Source organism: Brienomyrus brachyistius, chromosome 7, assembly GCF_023856365.1.
Source record: "Brienomyrus brachyistius isolate T26 chromosome 7, BBRACH_0.4, whole genome shotgun sequence".
Lineage (NCBI taxonomy): Eukaryota > Metazoa > Chordata > Actinopteri > Osteoglossiformes > Mormyridae > Brienomyrus > Brienomyrus brachyistius.
The window spans coordinates 6457409-6475764 of NC_064539.1; the positions used below are offsets into that span (position 1 = coordinate 6457409).

At 44.6% G+C, this 18356-nt stretch overlaps 1 protein-coding gene across 3 annotated transcripts in view; it reads left to right on the top strand.

Annotated features, from left to right (window-relative positions):
* The window catches only part of LOC125746383 (astrotactin-2-like), a 297596-nt gene that overhangs the window by 157653 nt on the left and 121587 nt on the right, over nt 1-18356 (top strand). For 2 of the 3 annotated variants that reach the window (XM_049020314.1, XM_049020311.1), the window contains exons 8-10: nt 7949-8033; nt 8809-8883; nt 10460-10612. In XM_049020314.1, the coding sequence (XP_048876271.1) occupies nt 7949-8033; nt 8809-8883; nt 10460-10612 (313 nt within the window). The remainder of the gene's footprint in view (nt 1-7948; nt 8034-8808; nt 8884-10459; nt 10613-18356) is intronic. The other variant, XM_049020312.1, reaches the window with a different exon arrangement.

The following is an 18356-nucleotide window of genomic DNA, read 5'->3' on the forward strand; positions in this document are numbered from 1 at the left end:
CTACCTGAAAATAATTTCCTAGTAGCATTGCTGCTCAGTGTTTCGGGTCACCTATGAATTATTCTGTTTGGATTATACTAGAAGCGTCAGAGATGGAACAGTGACCAATCAGATGCAGACTGAGCCTAAGTACTGTGGTTAGCACCCAATTTGTTACTTTCATGGTTATGGTGGAGAAAAGTTGTTAATGTAATCACCAGAGGGAAATTGTAGGAGTAAAAATCTCTAAATCAGATTGGGGTTGACTTTCCAGGTGTAATTTCTGGAAGAATCTTTCATTCTGCTGATTCGGAAGCATTCAAAACATCCGTTTCCCATAATGCCTTACCTGGTGCGTGGTTGCAGTGAGCTGGCAGTCTGGCCTGAGCGGGATGCCAGCGCATCACAGCTTCTGGAAACATTGGCTTATTCTTCGAAATTGCATTGAAACAGCATGTATGCATCTTATTTAGTTTGGAGCAGAATATATGGATAGTCTGATTCATGGATGATAAACTGCAGTGTGTGTGTGAGTCCATTCAAAACTCTCACTGTATTTACACTTTGAAAATACTTATTTTTAAAATGACCCTCCCCATTGAATGTAATAAACTGCTTCATTTAAGACAATGTTGTCAATCTCATGTGGTCTTTTGATAGCATACCTGGTTTTCATCTTATATTTTATTGTATTGGAGCTGTAATGATTATTTACTTAAACTCGATTCATTACTAAAAAGCATTGATTAAAATGTTCCTTTTTGATTACTTGCCAATATGGTAGAAGAAAGGTGTATAGTATATGAGGGTCCAAATCAGCAGACTATCGCGGTCCTTGCGATGTGACAGTTGCTTATGTATGACATGGCATGATGATATTTTAACAGCACACATCGTGCAAGCCTGTCAGTGTGGCAGAATGGCGCGGTGAGTCGCGATGTCGCCGCACACCCCCACTTTGTGTACATGTTTGCATGTTTACCTGCGTGGTGGCTATTCTGCAGATATTTCCTTCCAGTGTCTAAAAACATGCAAGTCAAAGGAGCTACTGTAGTGTACTTAAACTGACTGTATGTGTCACTCTGTGATTGGTTGATTCCTGCCTCCTATATTATATTATATTATATATACTATATTACTATATATTATATTATATTATATATCAGGGTCACTCGATGAATCCTGAGATTAATCGGTTGATTACTCGATTATTGATACAATCGTATATTGTATACTCGTAAATCGTATATTGTATACTCGTAAACTTAGAGCCCTGGAAATAAATATGTGAAAAACACAAATGTCTCCCTCTACTCTTCTTCAAGATTCAAGAAAATGTTATTGTCCATTACAAAGTGGTAGGAATCCCACTGAGACTCGGCTCATACATAACTTGGCATCAGACAACACTGCAAGTAATAAAAGCGGGTGATAAAAATCACAAAGCCAATGCGAATACTTATTGTGAAGCATTTAAGATGCTAATGGCCGAGGCAATAAATGACTTTTTATCCGTAATCTTCCTGGCCAGAGGAGCTCTGTGACGTCGTAATGGTGATAGTTGGTGAAGGGGATGAGATGGGATGAGATGCGATGAGATTGTAAGAGTGGCTTTCCAAGAGACTGACCGAGAGTGTAACTCAATTCAGTGTCTTTTCTCGGATTTGTCCATTTAATATGATTATGAGACGAAAGCTGCTTTTCTATCATGGATCCATAAAGACTTCCCCAGCTCTCCGGGACGCCATGCTTGCTGGGGGCCCCGACCTCCCGCCTCTCACCACCATGGTATGGAGTTTCAATCCGACCTCTTCTCAGCGTGTAGTGATGTATGTTCTGTCATATGCCTTTCCTTGACCAGATGCATGTAGTCTGGCTAACTGACATCTATAAATTACCCTCAGAGCGTGATTACAGGTGCCCTGTGATGAACTGGCATCCTGTCCAGGGTTTGCCCCCGCTGCCTGGGATAGGATCCAGGCCCCCATGTGACCATGACCAGGATAAATGGCTCGAAGATGGATGTCACAGCCACCAGATGTTATAAAAAGCTGGTGTCTGTATATTTTCCAGAATAGGATGTGTTTTGTTAATTTGGTTAAAATTGATGGTGTCTCTTGTGCTTCATTATACATAATATCTATTAGTATTACATGTAATTATGTTGAATACTTAAAAGGTACTAATTCCCCCTCTTGTTCAAATTGTTTTCTTAGCATTTTCCTTTTATTTAATGGCTAAATATTCAGAATCAAAGTAATTCCTTTGTTATTTCAGTTTTGGGAAGATCCCTTGCATTTATTAGTGAAAAACGGGTAGAAAACGGTGGATTCTTCTAAGCCGTAATAAAAGTAATGAGATTTACATCCCTCATACCTCCCCCCGCCCCGTCACCGACATGTAAGTAAACTCCCCCAACAATTAGATGAAAGTCGAGCGCTCCGATGCGAGATTAGCCAGTCATGGGGAGGCAGCCAGGCAAAGCGCAGCGTGCTTTGAATGCCCGATCGCTTTGTCTCGGCGAGCTGTGGCACCTGAACCTGTCTGAGCAGCATGCCCACGTGGCTTCTGATCGCATCGGCCTCCAGTGCCAATAGCTCTGCCCGCCTGCCGCATCTCGCCCCGGCCGCATGTCGGGTCACTCCCCGCAAAGCAGCACACCGCCCTCACCGTCCTTCACTCTGGGAGGGAATGAAAGGGAGTAATGTGCTCCACCTGAAGCAGGGCCCACGATGGGACAGGTATGACGGGAGTAAATCACGCCCTGGTACCCCCGCACCCCGGAAATTTATGGGATTTATGGGAAACACTGTATGGCTTCATTGCTCCTTAAGGAATGCCTGAAATTATTCACTGGGTCACAAGGCAAAATTAAATCCATCAGCTTCCAGGGAGGCTGAGTGTGGTTCAGTGCTTTAGGCTGCTGTGCTAGTGATCGGAAGGTCACCACTTCAGACCCATTGGTCATTGTCTATTAGACCCTTAAATCTCATTCCAGGGACTGGCTGACTGAGTTTGCTTTTTGACATGCATAATTAGTCCCACGAATCCAGCGTATTTTATACATTTCTTCTCTTTTTTGTCTGTTAAAATTTTTCCTTTTTGCATTTGAGTGAATCACCCTCACAGTTTTGTGTTGCACAGTAAATGTCTCCGTCTTTGTCCCTCTGCAGCAAACTTCACCAGCTATTTTTACTCTGGACACAGGTGTAGATAATTAGCTGTGGGTACCTGGTTAATGCCGTGGGTTTTCTTCTCATTGATTAGGTTGCAGAATTAACAGTATTTCTGGATGGTGGTAATGTAATAATCTCTATGCAAAACCTGTTCAAAAACAGTTCTTCTAAAGATTTGCAAGAAGTGTCAAGCTAGCCAACAGCGGGGTGATCCGGTTTTCATTTCTGTGGCTTATTAGTTTGTTGAATGTAGGTGGTCAAGATCAAGATGGAAGAAAAGATGAGATAGATATGAGTCCCTGACATGCGGTAGAAAAGTTTGAATTGAAAGTGTCAACAAGGGAGTGCTTTTAGCATAGCATGGCATTTGTCTGCGGTGTAAATGCATGGGCTTGACAGCTGCTGGCTACTCATCTGATGACTAAGGACAGTAAAGGTGATCAGAATGGATGAAATCACATTGGGATGCTGGGGTGGTTTGATTGGCATTTAATAACAATCTCAATAAAAGCTAGAACACACATGCAAACACTTCATGTTAGCATTGCTAAAGCTTCTTCAATGGTCTGCAAGTCTCCAGCTGAGAAAAGGTGAAATTCAAATGGTGCTATTCGCATGTTTTCCACCTAATTGTTGCATTGAATCAATGCTGAGATGTGAGAAGGTCATCAGTTGTCTTTCCCAAAGTTAAATCAGCAGATTTCAGGTTAAGACTTCCTGGCCTTTCTGTTCCGTTGCTAGGGGAGAATGGACGATTTGTGATGTTGTCATTCACTGGATCAGGTTATTGTGTTTGGCATATTGTGCTTGGTCCTCAATAAGGCCTGATTATTCATTGCACCGTCAATGAGAAAATGTGAATAGAATTTCAGGAATTTAAACAGCACGAGATCTAAACGAGATCTGCCATGACAGCTCTTTGTGGCTCATTGTCTATTGAAAGTATAATTCTTGCAAAGTATCGACAACTGTTTTCTTCTTGTGTCCATGAAACCATCAACGTAATTTCAATGGTAATGAGTAAGCTAAGAATATTGCTTAAAACCATAATTTTAGCATAAAAAGTTAAATTTCAGACTGAATGGAATCTGCTTCACAGCTCGACATAACGTCTCAGCCGAGATTCCAGCTCCACTGCTGCTCGGCGTTTGGCTGGTCTGCCTCTGCTCGCCGCGTGGAGATGTGTCTGTCTTTCATGTTAGCGCTCCAACACCACAGCTTGGGAATGTGAGAGCTGGCTACCAGCTAACCAAAAGTGTGAGTCCAGAGACGAGACTGAAACCACAAAACCGGAAACAAGATGCTGGAAAACAGAAGTGTAAATGAACAAATAAAAACACCACCATTGAAGGGGAAACTGGGCTCCACACCAAACTAGTGAGGCTGAGCCCAGCTCGCTGCATTGAAGGCTCTGCTTCTGGTTCTGAACAAGGTCACACACAACTGACTGAATCTCATAATCTAGTGTTTATCAACCCAGTTGTCAGGGAGCCCGGGACAGTCCACGTCTTTGCTCCCTCCCAGCTCTCAAAACACCTGTACCAGGTATTCTGTGTTCTTGACTCTTTGGTTCAAGTGTGTTGGGAGATGGGAGAGACCAAAAACATGGACTGTCCTTGGATCCCTGGGTGGATAAACATTGGATTCAGACGGTTCTCTGCAACCTTGTCGAGCATTGGTTAGGAAACACTGCATTAATCAACAAAGCAGGGATATGGGTTTAACATTGATATATTTTTAACAGTCTGGCTTTGTTCTAAAGTAAAGATTCCCTTAAAGACCTGGAGATAATTCACACAGAAGAAGTCAGTAAATGTTGTTTGAGGTCAGAAAACAATTATGGCCTGAATTTATTTCCCTCATTACCAACACAGTGTGATATAGTCACAAGCAATAATGAGGTCTTTACGTAAAGCTGTAGATCATCATTATTATGGCCGGATAAAAGTTATAATTGTAATGACCCAGGTACTGTAAGCTTTTACTGCACCATGGGTGTTTATTGGTGACAGGCCAGGAGGTAATAATTAATTTTTGTACGAACTAAAATGACTGAAATAAACATTCATATTCTGTGATTCTGAGAATAGCAGTTGACCTTAATGTCTGACATTTTATTACAAAAATTAATATTAAAGCAATTTTAAGAAGACAAAACACAATGATTGCTAGATGGCCTAATTGTCACCCATTATTTCAAAAACCTCATTAGTCATTAGAAAACCAACAATCCTTTTTCTTCCATGTAAATCCATTTTTAGTGATTTTGTTTTGATGGCGGTAATGGCTCAGTATGTTTTATGAGTAACAAAGGACACGTCGTTTCGTTCGAGCGCTCAGACTGCTCCTTATAAAAAGGGCACCAAAAGCATTATTTGCGAGACAAACGATGTTGCATCTCAAATTAGCTGGCTGCCCGAATCTGATTGGCCACAGAAGGGTGCATCGGTTTCCAGCAGAGACAGAGATAGGCAAGCAGACATCCGTTCTTCATCCGTGATTTTGTTTTTCTACGTCTTTTTTTGCTTTTGTTTTTATGGATCAGGAAGCTCATATCACTTGGCAGATCATAAATCAACTTCCCAGAGTACTTTTCCAAACGCCCTCGCAGTCCCATTGCTTAGATGGTACAAGAGAATGGGCTGAGTCAAGCTTTGCGCTTTGATGTTGGGCATGCCACTCAATGTGGATGCCCTTAAAGTCAGGCAGAAAGTGCCATCAGTGGGCCATATATACAGCTAGGCTGGTAGCTGTTCAGTGAAAACACTCCCAATGGACACTTTACCCAAAGAATTCAGGGTTCGGGATCAGGAGAAATGTTTATGAACACCGGGACTTATCTTTATGCAGTGATTCAGAGTGAAATCCCGAAGGTAGAGCAGTGTAGACTTATAAATACTATGTATACTGTATATTGTGTAAATCTGAATTCACTTTATTAGCCAGTGTACAGCTGTATGTAGAATTGCTTTTCCAGATTCAAAAATGTAACTTTCACGGGTTTGCTTATTTACGCCTTGGCTATGAACAGCTAAATGGAAATATTTTTGGAGCTTGCTGAAAGATTTCAGAAGCTAGCAGTTGATGTGTAAGCCAAAAACAATCCTGAGAATGATTTGGATCGTATAAAATCATATATAAATATTAGCGATGCATAATATTTGTTCCTGAAAGTGCATACTGTATTGCTAATATTAACAGTCTTGGCTTGAGTACACTACGTATATTCGATTCTGTCTCACTGCCACACTCACATGTTGGCTGTCTGTGTGACTGTGGAATCTCACGTTTCACGCAGTGAATTTGAAACTTTCCAGTGGTGGAAATTTTGCATTTTTCATAATGGATCCAAAATGTAGAGCTCCCACTGTTTACAGTAGTAACTTTGTACATACAGGGGCATAATTTACATGGTTTATATGTCATATGAAAAGGCCTATATGGGAAATGATAGAGCAATTTGACATGCAAAGTGTACAGTACTGTTTGTTTATAAATCGGAAATAAATATTTTATTAATTATTTTCTTATAATATTTTTCAGGATATAGACTGTTGCAGGTCGAGCCTAGGGGGGGCTAAGTATCACTTGTAAATTTTCACATTTGTGGGGGTCTTCTGCCCCTTAACACTCATGAATGTGGAGGGGTTACTGTATTAGGAATCTGTCTTGGCAGTACTGGTGCATACATTCACAGACAACATATAAATAAAGAATAATAATTAAAATTTAATAAAACAGACTTATGTATGAGTAATAGTGCAAATCATTACTGTTTCAGTCAGTTCAGCACAACTTATAGTCAGTATCCATCCATCCATTCATTTTCCAAACCGCTTATCCTGCTGGAACGCAGGGGGTCCGGAGCCTATCCCGGAAGCAACGGACACGAGGCAGGGAACAACCCAGGATGGGGGGCCAGCCCATCGCAGGGCACACTCATACACCATTCACTCTCACATGCACACCTATGGGCAATTTAGCAACTCCAGTTAGCCTCAGCATGTTTTTGGACTGTGGGGGGGAAACCGGAGTACCCAGAGGAAACCCCATGACGACATGAGGAGAACATGCAAACTCCACACACATGTGACCCAGGCGGAGACTTGAACTCGGGTCCCAGAGGTGTGAGGCAACAGTGCTAACCACTGCACCACCATGCCGCCCACTTATAGTATATTTACATAAATACAGTATGGTGCAAATGTCTTAGGCAGTCAAAGAATATGTTTAATATTTTATTAGAGAAAAAACACAATTTAACATTAGAACATATGCAAATTAACAGAAACAATAAAAAATTAAGTTTATGTAAATAAGGGTGCTGTATACTGTATACCCATGCTCTCACATATATAAAATGTAAATTGCTGTATAAAATATACTAATTAAAGGAGATAATTAGTAATGACAGCAAACAGGGCAGCACACATTCACTCCTGTGAATTTTCAGCTCCCCTACTCTTGGCCGAGACGTTCAGTCCAGATCGCCATGGTTTCCCTTCCCCTCGCCCTGGAGGTACAGCTGTCAGAGATGGAGCAGCAGGGGATGGAGGAGAGAGAGGCCCCGAGGGAGGGAGGCGGATGGCTCCGGAGGGCTGGAGTGTAACTGTGGAGGGGTGAGGGGAGTTTTGATGCAGAGGGACGTCTGAGAGGATATGCAGGAGTCGCCCAGCAGCTGATTATTTCGGAGTTCCCTCCCTGTGATGGACGAGCGCGGTAACCCAACGAGAGATGAGCGATATGCTCCCCAGCGCTGTGAATGAAGATATTTGCCATTCTCTCCCCCGCAGGAGAATGCAGCTGTCACGAGGGATATTCCCCCGATCCGGACCACGCGCACCTCTGCGTCCGCACCGACTGGGGCCAAAATGAGGGGTACGTCCCGGTTATTTCAGAAGAAACCCCTCACTGTATGTCACATCCTTTCTTCTGAATATGTTCTTACTAACCTCTTCTTTTTGTTCTTTTTTCAAGAGCGAGATGTTGCTTGTGGGAGTTTTAATTACATAGAAATGCTATGAGGGGGGAAAAATGATTGGTTCAGAAAAATAACCAATCAGATTACAGAAGAGGTGGTTCTAAGCAACTGCAGGAGGCAGGAGCAAGACATTTGATTGGTCGGTCCCGCCTCCTCTAGTTGCTTGGACCCACATTCTCTAGAATCTGATTGGTTACCTCTCTGACATGATCCAGGTATATAAGATTCTAACAGGTCTGGATGCTGTTCGGCCAAATGGCTATTTTAATATTAGTTTAAATACTAGAACATTTTTAAATTAATCTGAGAAAGCACACATGTACACATTACACAGCGTGTAGTTAGAGTATGGAATCGTCTTCCTGTTAGTGTAGCGCAAGCTAAAACCCTGGATTCCTTTAAATCAGAGCTAGATAAGATTTTAACGGCTCTGAGCTATTAGGTAAGTTCTCCGCAAACGAACCTGATGGGCCGAATGGCCTCCTCTCGTTTGTAAATTTCTTATGCTCTTGTTTCTTTGTTCTGCCCTCAGAACATTTTTGTGTAAGTAAAACTCCCATGAGTGAAGATGTTAGATGCTTCCAAATTATTTAACGTTAAATAGCTGAATATTTTTTGAGGAAGCGTCAGGAGAGACTGAGCACCGTACTGACCCTGCCGTGTGTGTTTCAGCCCCTGGCCTTACACGAACCTGGAGAAGGGCTATGACCTGGTAACAGGAGAGCAAGCTCCAGAGAAGATATTCAGGTAAACAAACAGTCAGTCTCAGGTTTGACCTCTTAGCAGTGCCTCACTCCCCTACCTGGGTTTTCCGTAATCCAGCCTGTGTTTATTTTCGCCTGGCTGACCGGTTGGCCGCGAAATGCAGCCTCTTTCGCTGCTCCTGTTTCCGCATCGAGCTCGAGAGTCCACCGGGGGGCAGCGGAAGCGTCTTCAGTTAGCGGGGCTTTTTTGAGAGCGCTTAGTGGCAGCCTTGTGGAGAAGGTGCACTTCTGCTGACAGGAACATCTCCAGCCTGACACTGGGAGAAGAGCACGCGCGCCAGAGAGCGAGCCATCCAATCAGATGGCCCGTCTTGTCTGCCTCTCTACGCGTTCACCTGGTTCTCGTCAACATTACTTGCGGTGTGATTGTGGAACAGCGCACACCAGCAATGCTATATTGAGTTCCGAAAGTGTTGGTCTTCATGTGACAGATACAGAACGGTCCGTGCCGTAGAACGTGTAAATATCCATCAAGGACATCAAGGAGACACTTTAAGGTAAACCCAGATAATGATTCTTTCTCCCTCATGAGAGCTCTTAGCGAAGCAGAACCAGAAAAAGTAGCAAAAATGTGAATTTGAAATGTGCTTCAGCTGTGATAGTTGGAGATTTAAACAAAGAAGGGGAAACAAACTGAGTGTGCTTCAAAATGGCATTTTTAGCTATGTAGCCCCCTTAGACATTAGCATCTGCCGTTTGAAGTAAGTCAGTGTATCTTAAAGGATCCCTGAGTTTCATCCGTCACCTTCCTGAGAGACGGAACGGGCGAGCAATCGATGCCGCTAAGATGTCCATCACTGAGACAGCCCCGTGATCGGCTATCGGAATCTTATTCATGAGCCTGTGTGGGTATCGATTATACTTATTCACTGCATAATTGAATTCTAGCATAGGGTTTCTCCACATCACGCACACGGGCGCTGGATCGGTAGGGAGCTACACACTAAATTTCCTCAAATAAACATGAAGAAAGCACACGCAGGCTTTTACGTTTATATAATGCATTTATCTCGATTTGAACTTGAGGAGTGGGAATTCAGATATCGATTTTTTTTTTCTCCAAAATCTAATTTAAGTAAAGGCAATGTGCGTGGTTTTTGGAGATGAGATCTGATGATTTATTTATCCAGTTGTTTGTTGAGTCTCATCTGTCGATGGCCTCTTATAAATATTAAAATCCGCCTTTCGCGGTGCTGTACGAGTAAGACGGATCATCCCGTCGTGGTGAAATATAAAATTATCAAGGTGGATTTATACAAATATAAGTTTGCTTGTTTTTTTTTTTTTCCCCGACAAGCTGTGATTGAAGTGCTGATTCGGGTTTTCTGACAGAAGTGTGTGTGAAAATGAAAAGTTTTCAGGCTGATATTAATAAAACAGAGAGCTAGCTTGCAAGAAACACTGGTCCTAATTTCCCATGCTACTACCCGGGGTCTCCTGTCCAGCTGCCGTTCCCCAAGTTATCCCTGCATGCTCCGTGCCGGTAATTAATATTGGTGTACCTTCTGCCTGAACCCTGCCTGTTAAACATTTAATGTTCGTTTCTTTAAGTCTGTCAGCCTGCTTTCTCTCAGGTCCTCCTACAGCCTGGGCCAGGGTCTGTGGCTGCCTGTCAGCAAGAGCTTCGTGGTGCCGCCTGTGGAGCTTTCCATCAACCCTCTGGCCAGCTGCAAGACGGACGTGCTGGTCACCGAGGACCCTGGTGACGTCCGGTGAGTCCTTCGACCCCATTGGACGATGCCCAGGAAGGCAGTTCCCCGTCAGCCATTCACAGCACAGCCCACGTCCTGATTGTGCTAGCTGTCACAGCCCTTGATTGCGTGCCTGGATGTCTGCGTTTGATTTATTTCCATCCTTCCTATCAACCAGTAGCACTCCTTGAAAGATCCAGTTTATTTAGGCATAATAAGAGCCAGTGGCTTATTATTCAGTAATCTTGTTACTCTGTAGAGAGGTCTGAAACCATTTTCAGCTGTTTTAGGGGGCCATGAATTCATTTTTGTCTGAGATGTATTTCGTGTTATGCATTAGATGCACAGAATGGACATTATAATCCATGGTTACCCAGCGTTACCCCTGTTGCTTCCTCTGAAATGTGATACCGACAAAAAAATGAATGTAGAAAGGCACAGTAATTAGGCAATATGACTTCCTGTTTAATACTGACTGTTCCCTCTCCACATTGCTAGAAGCTGACTGCCTTACGGGTGAATAGTAGGCAAATTGCTATCTTTTGGGAATGCCGTTTATCATGTTGCACACTGAAGATATGAGAGTTGTTTCATAATATCGGATCACCGAGCCTCTCTGTGCAGGCATTTTCAGCCTGGTTTGCCATGACATGGCGCTGCAGCAATGTATTAATTTCTGTTTGTTTGTTTGTTTTCCTGGTGTTTCTCCTGGAATCCCAAATTCATTTTTCTTAAGTTTTTTGTCAAAAGTCAGCTTATCAAGTATTACTATTATTTTTTAAATAAATTTTCCCCATGTAGTGTTTTCTGGGAAGGTGACTTGGCATTTTCCTTTGATTGTCACTTAGTCCTTCGTGGAGCGGCCATTGCTGGCTTGTTCAAGTGAAACGCCTTTCACAGGAGTGCCGCAGGGACGGGTTATGGGTTGTGTGGGCCCCTGGGCAAAACGTTCGCGAGGGCCCCCACCACCACCACCAGCACCACCACCACAACCACCACAATTCAAGGGCCCTTGGCAGCCAAACGCCCTCCCTATAGGGTCAGGGGCCCTTGTAGGTAGAGGATCACAGAATGTAGAAATCGACAAACGAAAATACATTGTTGATAAGCGTTGCAAATTGTTTTGGGCTAGGGGCCCCACGGGCCCCCTGCACCCCAAGGGCCCCTGGGCAGCTGCCCCGCTGGCCCGGTCCGTAATCCGTCCCTGGGGTGCATCCCTTAGGGATGCTGCAGAGGGGCGCACAACCTCTTTTAGCTCTAATTAAGGGAGGGGGTCTCGCTTTACTGAAGGTAAAGCTGAGGAAAACGCAGGCTTTCTGCCTGCCCGGCACCAGATGGGCCTTGCATTTCAAGAGTGAAAGTGAACTGGATAATTGGGCCAGCGTGTGTTCCGTTTGGACGGCCCAGATAGGCACCTCCGAAAATATGTCTGTGGCAGTGTGTGAGGACTTTGGGCAATGCATTCTGGGTTTGCAAAACAAGACACACAAGCCAATGAGAACCACCCCGCGACCACATTGCACAGCTGTCCTTAAAGTGAGAATTATTTCTGCACTGACAGATCTTTTCTGTCAACCAGCCATGCCGCAAACTTAAACTAGCAGTCTATGTTTTTTTGTTTCGTTTTTTTCTGCGATCAGCTATTGATTGACAGATTGATGGGCTGTATGTCTCCAATCAGAAGCACTTAATCAGCAACCGGCACTATGGTTTGCACAGAGTCTGCTCCCCACGGCCTGAGAAAAACGCAAATATGATATTCATATGGGTGCCCAAATCCCCGGTAAACCTTTTAAAAGACTCTTTAAGGGATTAGCGGAGATATACTGACTAATTGCAGAACATTAACATATGAATGCAAAGTGGAAATAAGTTGTTCATTAGCTCTCCTTGACGCAACGCTAGTTAAAGGCAAACTCCCTTGAGACTGTGTATATTTGCAAGTAATGTACCCGTCACCGGTCAGCGAGAAATACCACTGTTTTTATCTTCTCCTATTAATTCAGCTGCCTTCGATTTGAGCAGTTGTGCAATAAGAGCATTTGTATGCAGATGCAAAAAAAAAAAAAAACACTTAGGAAATGATGCGACCATTAAGTCGTGCATAATTGAACTGTTATGGTTTATTTATAAATGTTCTTTAATGAACACCAGTACCGGTTCTTGCCATAAATGTTTATGTAATATTGTACATATTATGCTTGCATAAATGATTGTTTTCCCTTCTGCATTGTTTGGAGAAGCCAGGTTTTTGCTGGAATGTTTAATGGGTCTGAATTTTTATATCCGTGTGTATAAGTGGCACTCCTTAGTGTTTTAACGACAAATTTATTTCATTAATGGTTCAATTTCAGGGCAAAAGCAGAACATCGAATTGGCCAATAGGAACAGAAAGGTAGAAAGTGAGCACTCCGCACGGAACTCCATTAAGAACTCCATTTAGGTCAGAACAATTTATCTCCACGGCGACATCTCTCTATGAAAGGACAGAGCATGTTCCGTGGTCAATTTGTGGAATTATTTCTGAGTGTTCTGAGACACGGCGGGCTCGGCGCACGGTTGCCCGGGGGGACGGTGGCTGGTGACGACGAGGCTCAGCAAAACAAACAGCGTAATCTCCACCCGCTAATACAGCTGTCAGGCACGCGCACGGACATCTGGACGGCGGGAAGACTCACTCCCACCGCTGTCAGATGAAATCCGAGCACCTGACATCTGTTGAAACAGAGATTCGGAATTCCCCAGGAAAGGCGTTTTTGAACATGTATTTTTTGCTGGTTGCACTTTGCTGGATAAATAAATTAAAATGAAGATTATCGGTGAAGGACTCAACGCTGTTCTCCCAGAGGTCTCGTTCCATTCATTTTTATACAGTCAGTTGTGTGAATGAAGGTTTTTAGTTCAGAAAAGCAATTGTTTATTTTAGCAAATCAGTAGAAGGAATAATTAATATATGCACCCACTGCTGGGGTAGAGCGATCCTGGAGCCTGTCCTAGGCAGCAGGGGGCAGTACAGGGCACGAGGCAGGTGGCAGTACAGGGCACAAGGCAGGGAGCAGGGGGCAGCCTGCATGAGATGCCAGCCCCTCGCCAGGCACACACTCACCCCCTGTGGCCGATTTAGAAATGCCGATCCGCATGTTTTTGGAAAACTGCAAAGTAGGGCATGCAAAATCCGCAGAAATAGACAGCAAGGGGGGCGGGAATTAAAGCCCAGTCCCCGGGGGTGTGTGAGGTCACTTTGCTACCCACTGAGCCACCATAATTATTATAGACTGTGGCCATCCATCCATCCAACCATCCGCTTTCTGTAAGTGTTTGTCCTGTTAAGGGTCACGGCAGTCTATCTCGGAGGCTATGGACGCAAGGCAGGGAACAACCCAGGACGGGGGGCCAACCCATCGCAGGGCACACTCACGCACCATCCGCTCACACATGCACACCAATGGGCAGTTTGGTAACTCCAGTTAACCTCGGCATGGGAGAAAATGCAAACTACACCCACATGGAGCCGTGGTGGGGACTCAAACGCTGGTCCCAGTAGTGTGAGGCAACAGGGCTAACCACTGCGTCACTGTGCTGCCCCCACTGTGACCCATTACCTACATTAATTAATCTGTATATACAGTCATGCATCACTTAACAATGGGGATATATTCTGAGAAATGAGTTGTTAGGAGATTCTCTCATTTATTTCAGGCAAGCATAGTGTGTACTTACACAAACCTAGATATTTCAGGCATAGCGTGTACTTACACAAACCTAGATAGCCATAGTCTACTGCAGACCTGGGTTAGAGTAAAATTTTTGTAAGTAGAAAGAGTACACTCTAAAATAATGACAAAAAGTACAATACAGTAAATGCGTAAACCGGTAACACATTTGTTCGTTATCAAGTATTATGAAGTGTAAATAATTGTGCATGCTATTGATTTTCAGCAAAGTAGGTTTGTTTACGTCAGCATCATGACAAACATTATGAAGGCCATGACGTCTTCCTGTCACGTCAGGCAATAGGAATTCAGCTCTGTTACAGTAAAATCGTGTGGAACCACCAACGTACATGTGGTCCATTGTTCGCCAAAATGTCATCATACGGTGTCTGACTGTACAACCTTCTGGTTATTCTGTCATACAAAAAAAGGAGAAGGGAATTCCTCTCACTGTAGACTTTATATATCTAAATTTCTTATATATTACATGTAATTATAAAATACAAGTGACCATAACTTATCTGCAGTCGCATAAGCTCTTTTTCCGTGCCCAAAGATCATGAATAGTGAATAAACAAATAGTGATAAAAAGTCATGAATGAATAATGAATACAAAATAATGATCAGAAATCATGGATGGTTAATCGACGTTCAATGTCACAGTAAAATCGACACACGCGTGCTGAATAACCGGGGACATTATCAGAGGAAACCTGCGTCACCGATGAGTAATTTATTTACCAGTAAACGGATAGTAACGTGTGGACGAGCTTCATCATTGTGGGGTCATACCGCTCAGGAATGACGCAGCGTTACGATAGTCTGATTGTCCAGACGCTGGTATATCCGGAAGAGGCCTGTGGGTAGGCGTGTCTGGGAGGCGTGTCTGGTAGGCGTGTCTGGTAGGCGTGTCTGGGAGGCGTGTCTGGGAGGCGTGTCTGGTAGGCGTGTCTGGGAGGCGTGTCTGGGAGGCGTGTCTGGTAGGCGTGTCTGGGAGGCGTGTCTGGTAGGCGTGCCTGGGAGGCGTGTCTGGTAGGCGTGTCTGGGAGGCGTGTCTGGGAGGCGTGTCTGGTAGGCGTGTCTGGGAGGCGTGTCTGGGAGGCACGTGTCCGTCCACTCGCCATTCTCAGTCACGGCTACTCGCCGATGTGTGAAACAAACGCAATGGTGTCAATGACGTGACATTAACTGTGACCAGGCAGTGAGCTGGAGATCCTGAGGGGTGATACGCAGCCTCACAGCAATGTGGTGACAGAACATTAAATAAAAGCCAAAGCAGCGATGATATCCTTTGTCTTGCTTTGTTACGCTCTGTTTTGAAATTCACTTTCACAGATATGCCAGCCACTGCCGTACCTTTGTCTTGAGCAGGGGTGCATACAGGGGCGGGGCCACATGGGGCACTGCCTCCATCTTAAAGCTAATTGGTCCCCAGAGTGCCCAATCCCCTGTCACTCACCGATTTAAAACATCTCATTGGCTTATGATAAGGTTGGCCCCTCTGTATGAATTACGGCTGCCTCACCTTAAAAAATTAAATCGCCCTGGCCCTGATCTTCCTGAAATAGACTCTCGGCTCCCCGTGACCCGGTGCTGGATAAGCTCTTTTGGAATAGTGGGATTTCCCATGTGTGGATTCTTTGCAACTTCATGTGTTTTTTTTCTTCTCTTTATCTAAAGTACTTTTCCAAAGCTCACCCTGGACTGTAGAACAGACACCTACAACCTTCTGGTCAGTAAATCCAGTCCGCTGGCCGATTTAGTGCTCTGCAGCAGAGATGCCACACAGTACATTTCCGGAGAACAAGTTAAAAAAGCGCGTCTCTCACGATCACCTGCCTTCTGCAGAGCTCAGCGCCGGCAAGGAAGGGGAGCGACGCGGGTCCGTGTTCGGCCCGGGCTGCGTCCTTTCCACTCAGCTCAGAACCAGACTGATAGGCGTGTCCCCCGGTTGCAGCCCGTTACTGCGACGTCGTCAGGAGAGAGATGTGAAAGATTCCAGAATTAATTTGACAATCGGGCCCGAGACGTCCGTAAGACCGAGGGAGAACCAGCAGCCTCTGAAATCATGTGCAGGTTTAAGGGATGAAGTATCAGTCGGCTTAAAGATAAAATATTGCCCAGCAGGCGTGTCTACAATTAACCACCATGACCTGTTAAGTAGCTTATAACTAGCCTGTGGTGGGTGATGTGTGTATTAGCAACATTTTCTTCTCTGTACATGTCATTACCAAATGGCAAAATGCAGATAGTAACATTTCATTGTAGCGTAGATATGACATTATTTGGATAAAAGTAATTAAAGCAAATATTCCTTGAAATACACTCCTTTTATTCTCGACAGTGCTACAGGTGTACCAGTTACTGCCATACATCTGTATGGCAGTATTATCGAGGTCAGCTATCAGGCGAAGTCGGTCGTATGTTTGCACCCTGTTCTGTGCAGCCCCCACATCAATATTGTCACTATATTTTGTCATTTGTCACTTAGCGCATCAACGTTCTCAGGGTTCTGCTTTCAGAACAGGGCACTTGGGGAAAATATGCCCAGGAATGTGCTGGCAGTATAATGTGACCTATTGATGCCATTTTGATTTTGACATTATGAGCCGTACCACTTCACAATCCCGTGGGGGCCGCTGACATTTTGAGTAGCTATTTATGCGTGACGACCATTTTTTTTTTAGCACGCGAATACACAGATATCTCTAAAATAATTTGACTGACAGGTTTTCTGCGGGCGATGTGGTGGCACAGTGGGTAGCACTGGTGTCTCATTCTTCCACGCTGTCTGTGCGTGAATGCAGTCCATGTGTTGCGTGGGTATCCTCCTCGGGGTATCTCAATTGCCCAGAGTCTGTGCCCTGCATTGGACTGGTATCCTGTACGGGGTGTTTGCTGCTGCGTCCCTCTTCTTCCTGAAATAGTCTCCTTGAGAACCTTTACTGGATAAGCAGCAGGCTGGTGGATGATTTCTGCACTTAGAAAGTTCTTTTCAGATTCATAGAAGGTCTCTCAAGGGCAGCACCGCACACTTGTCGCGATATTCTATAAATCGCCAGGCAATTCTGAATGTGTCACGACCAGGATACTGCGCTTGATGCCAACGCGCTCCCCGGCTTATGATGTTGTTTCGATGTTTTCGCATCGCCTGCCTCATGGACCCGTGTGAGCAAATTACCAGATGTGCCGTTGGCCTTTAAATAAGGTGTGCGTCAAGCCTGAAACGTGCTGCCATGCCTGTGTTGTCTTCTGCCAGCTGAACACAAGCTAATTTCATGACAGATCTTCCTGGTGGCTGGCCTGTGACGTGAGAGACAGCCGAGGGACTTGACTGTGTATCGGATGTTAATTCAATGATGCTGTATTTTTTTTGGTCCCAAACAGCCAGTGTTATGATTGGGGGCTGGTGTTGCCTGTCTATCTATCTATTTATCTATCTATCTATCTATCTGTCTGTCTGTCTGTTTGGTGAGGCATTGATGCATTATTAATAATTATCAACATTATTACTTACTGCTGTTGCTTTTGTTGACGTTCTCATTGCTGTTCTTCATATCACTGTATTACAGTTATTATGGTTTTGCCGCTATAGGAGAGTGACTCGCAGTAGCAGGGATAGGCATCTGGTCCAGGCATGAAATACTGTAGGATGCACTGTGCATTTCCACCCACACGTCTTCAGGACGCTCTTCAATTCGTCGGATGGATAAGCGGATATTAAAAACAGATGGAAAGACGGATGATATTAGTAATGTCAACAGAAGCCCCTGGGAGAGGGGGCCTTGGCGGTACCCTTGAGCCGTACGCCCAACCTGGAAACGCAGGCTACCATGGGACTGTGAAAGTCACATTGGGCTAAAGAGACCCAGGGAGGGAAGGGGCGTGATCAGCTGGCAGTGGGGGGGCTGGTTTCTGAAGGACTCCTCGTCCCAGCGGTCTGCGCGCGTACAGGGAACAGCACCCCCTAGTGGCTCGCTGTCGTGGTTCTTGAACTGCGGCGGCCTGGCCGCGATGAACCCTCCGCCGTACCTGGCAGACAGCCTGATGAA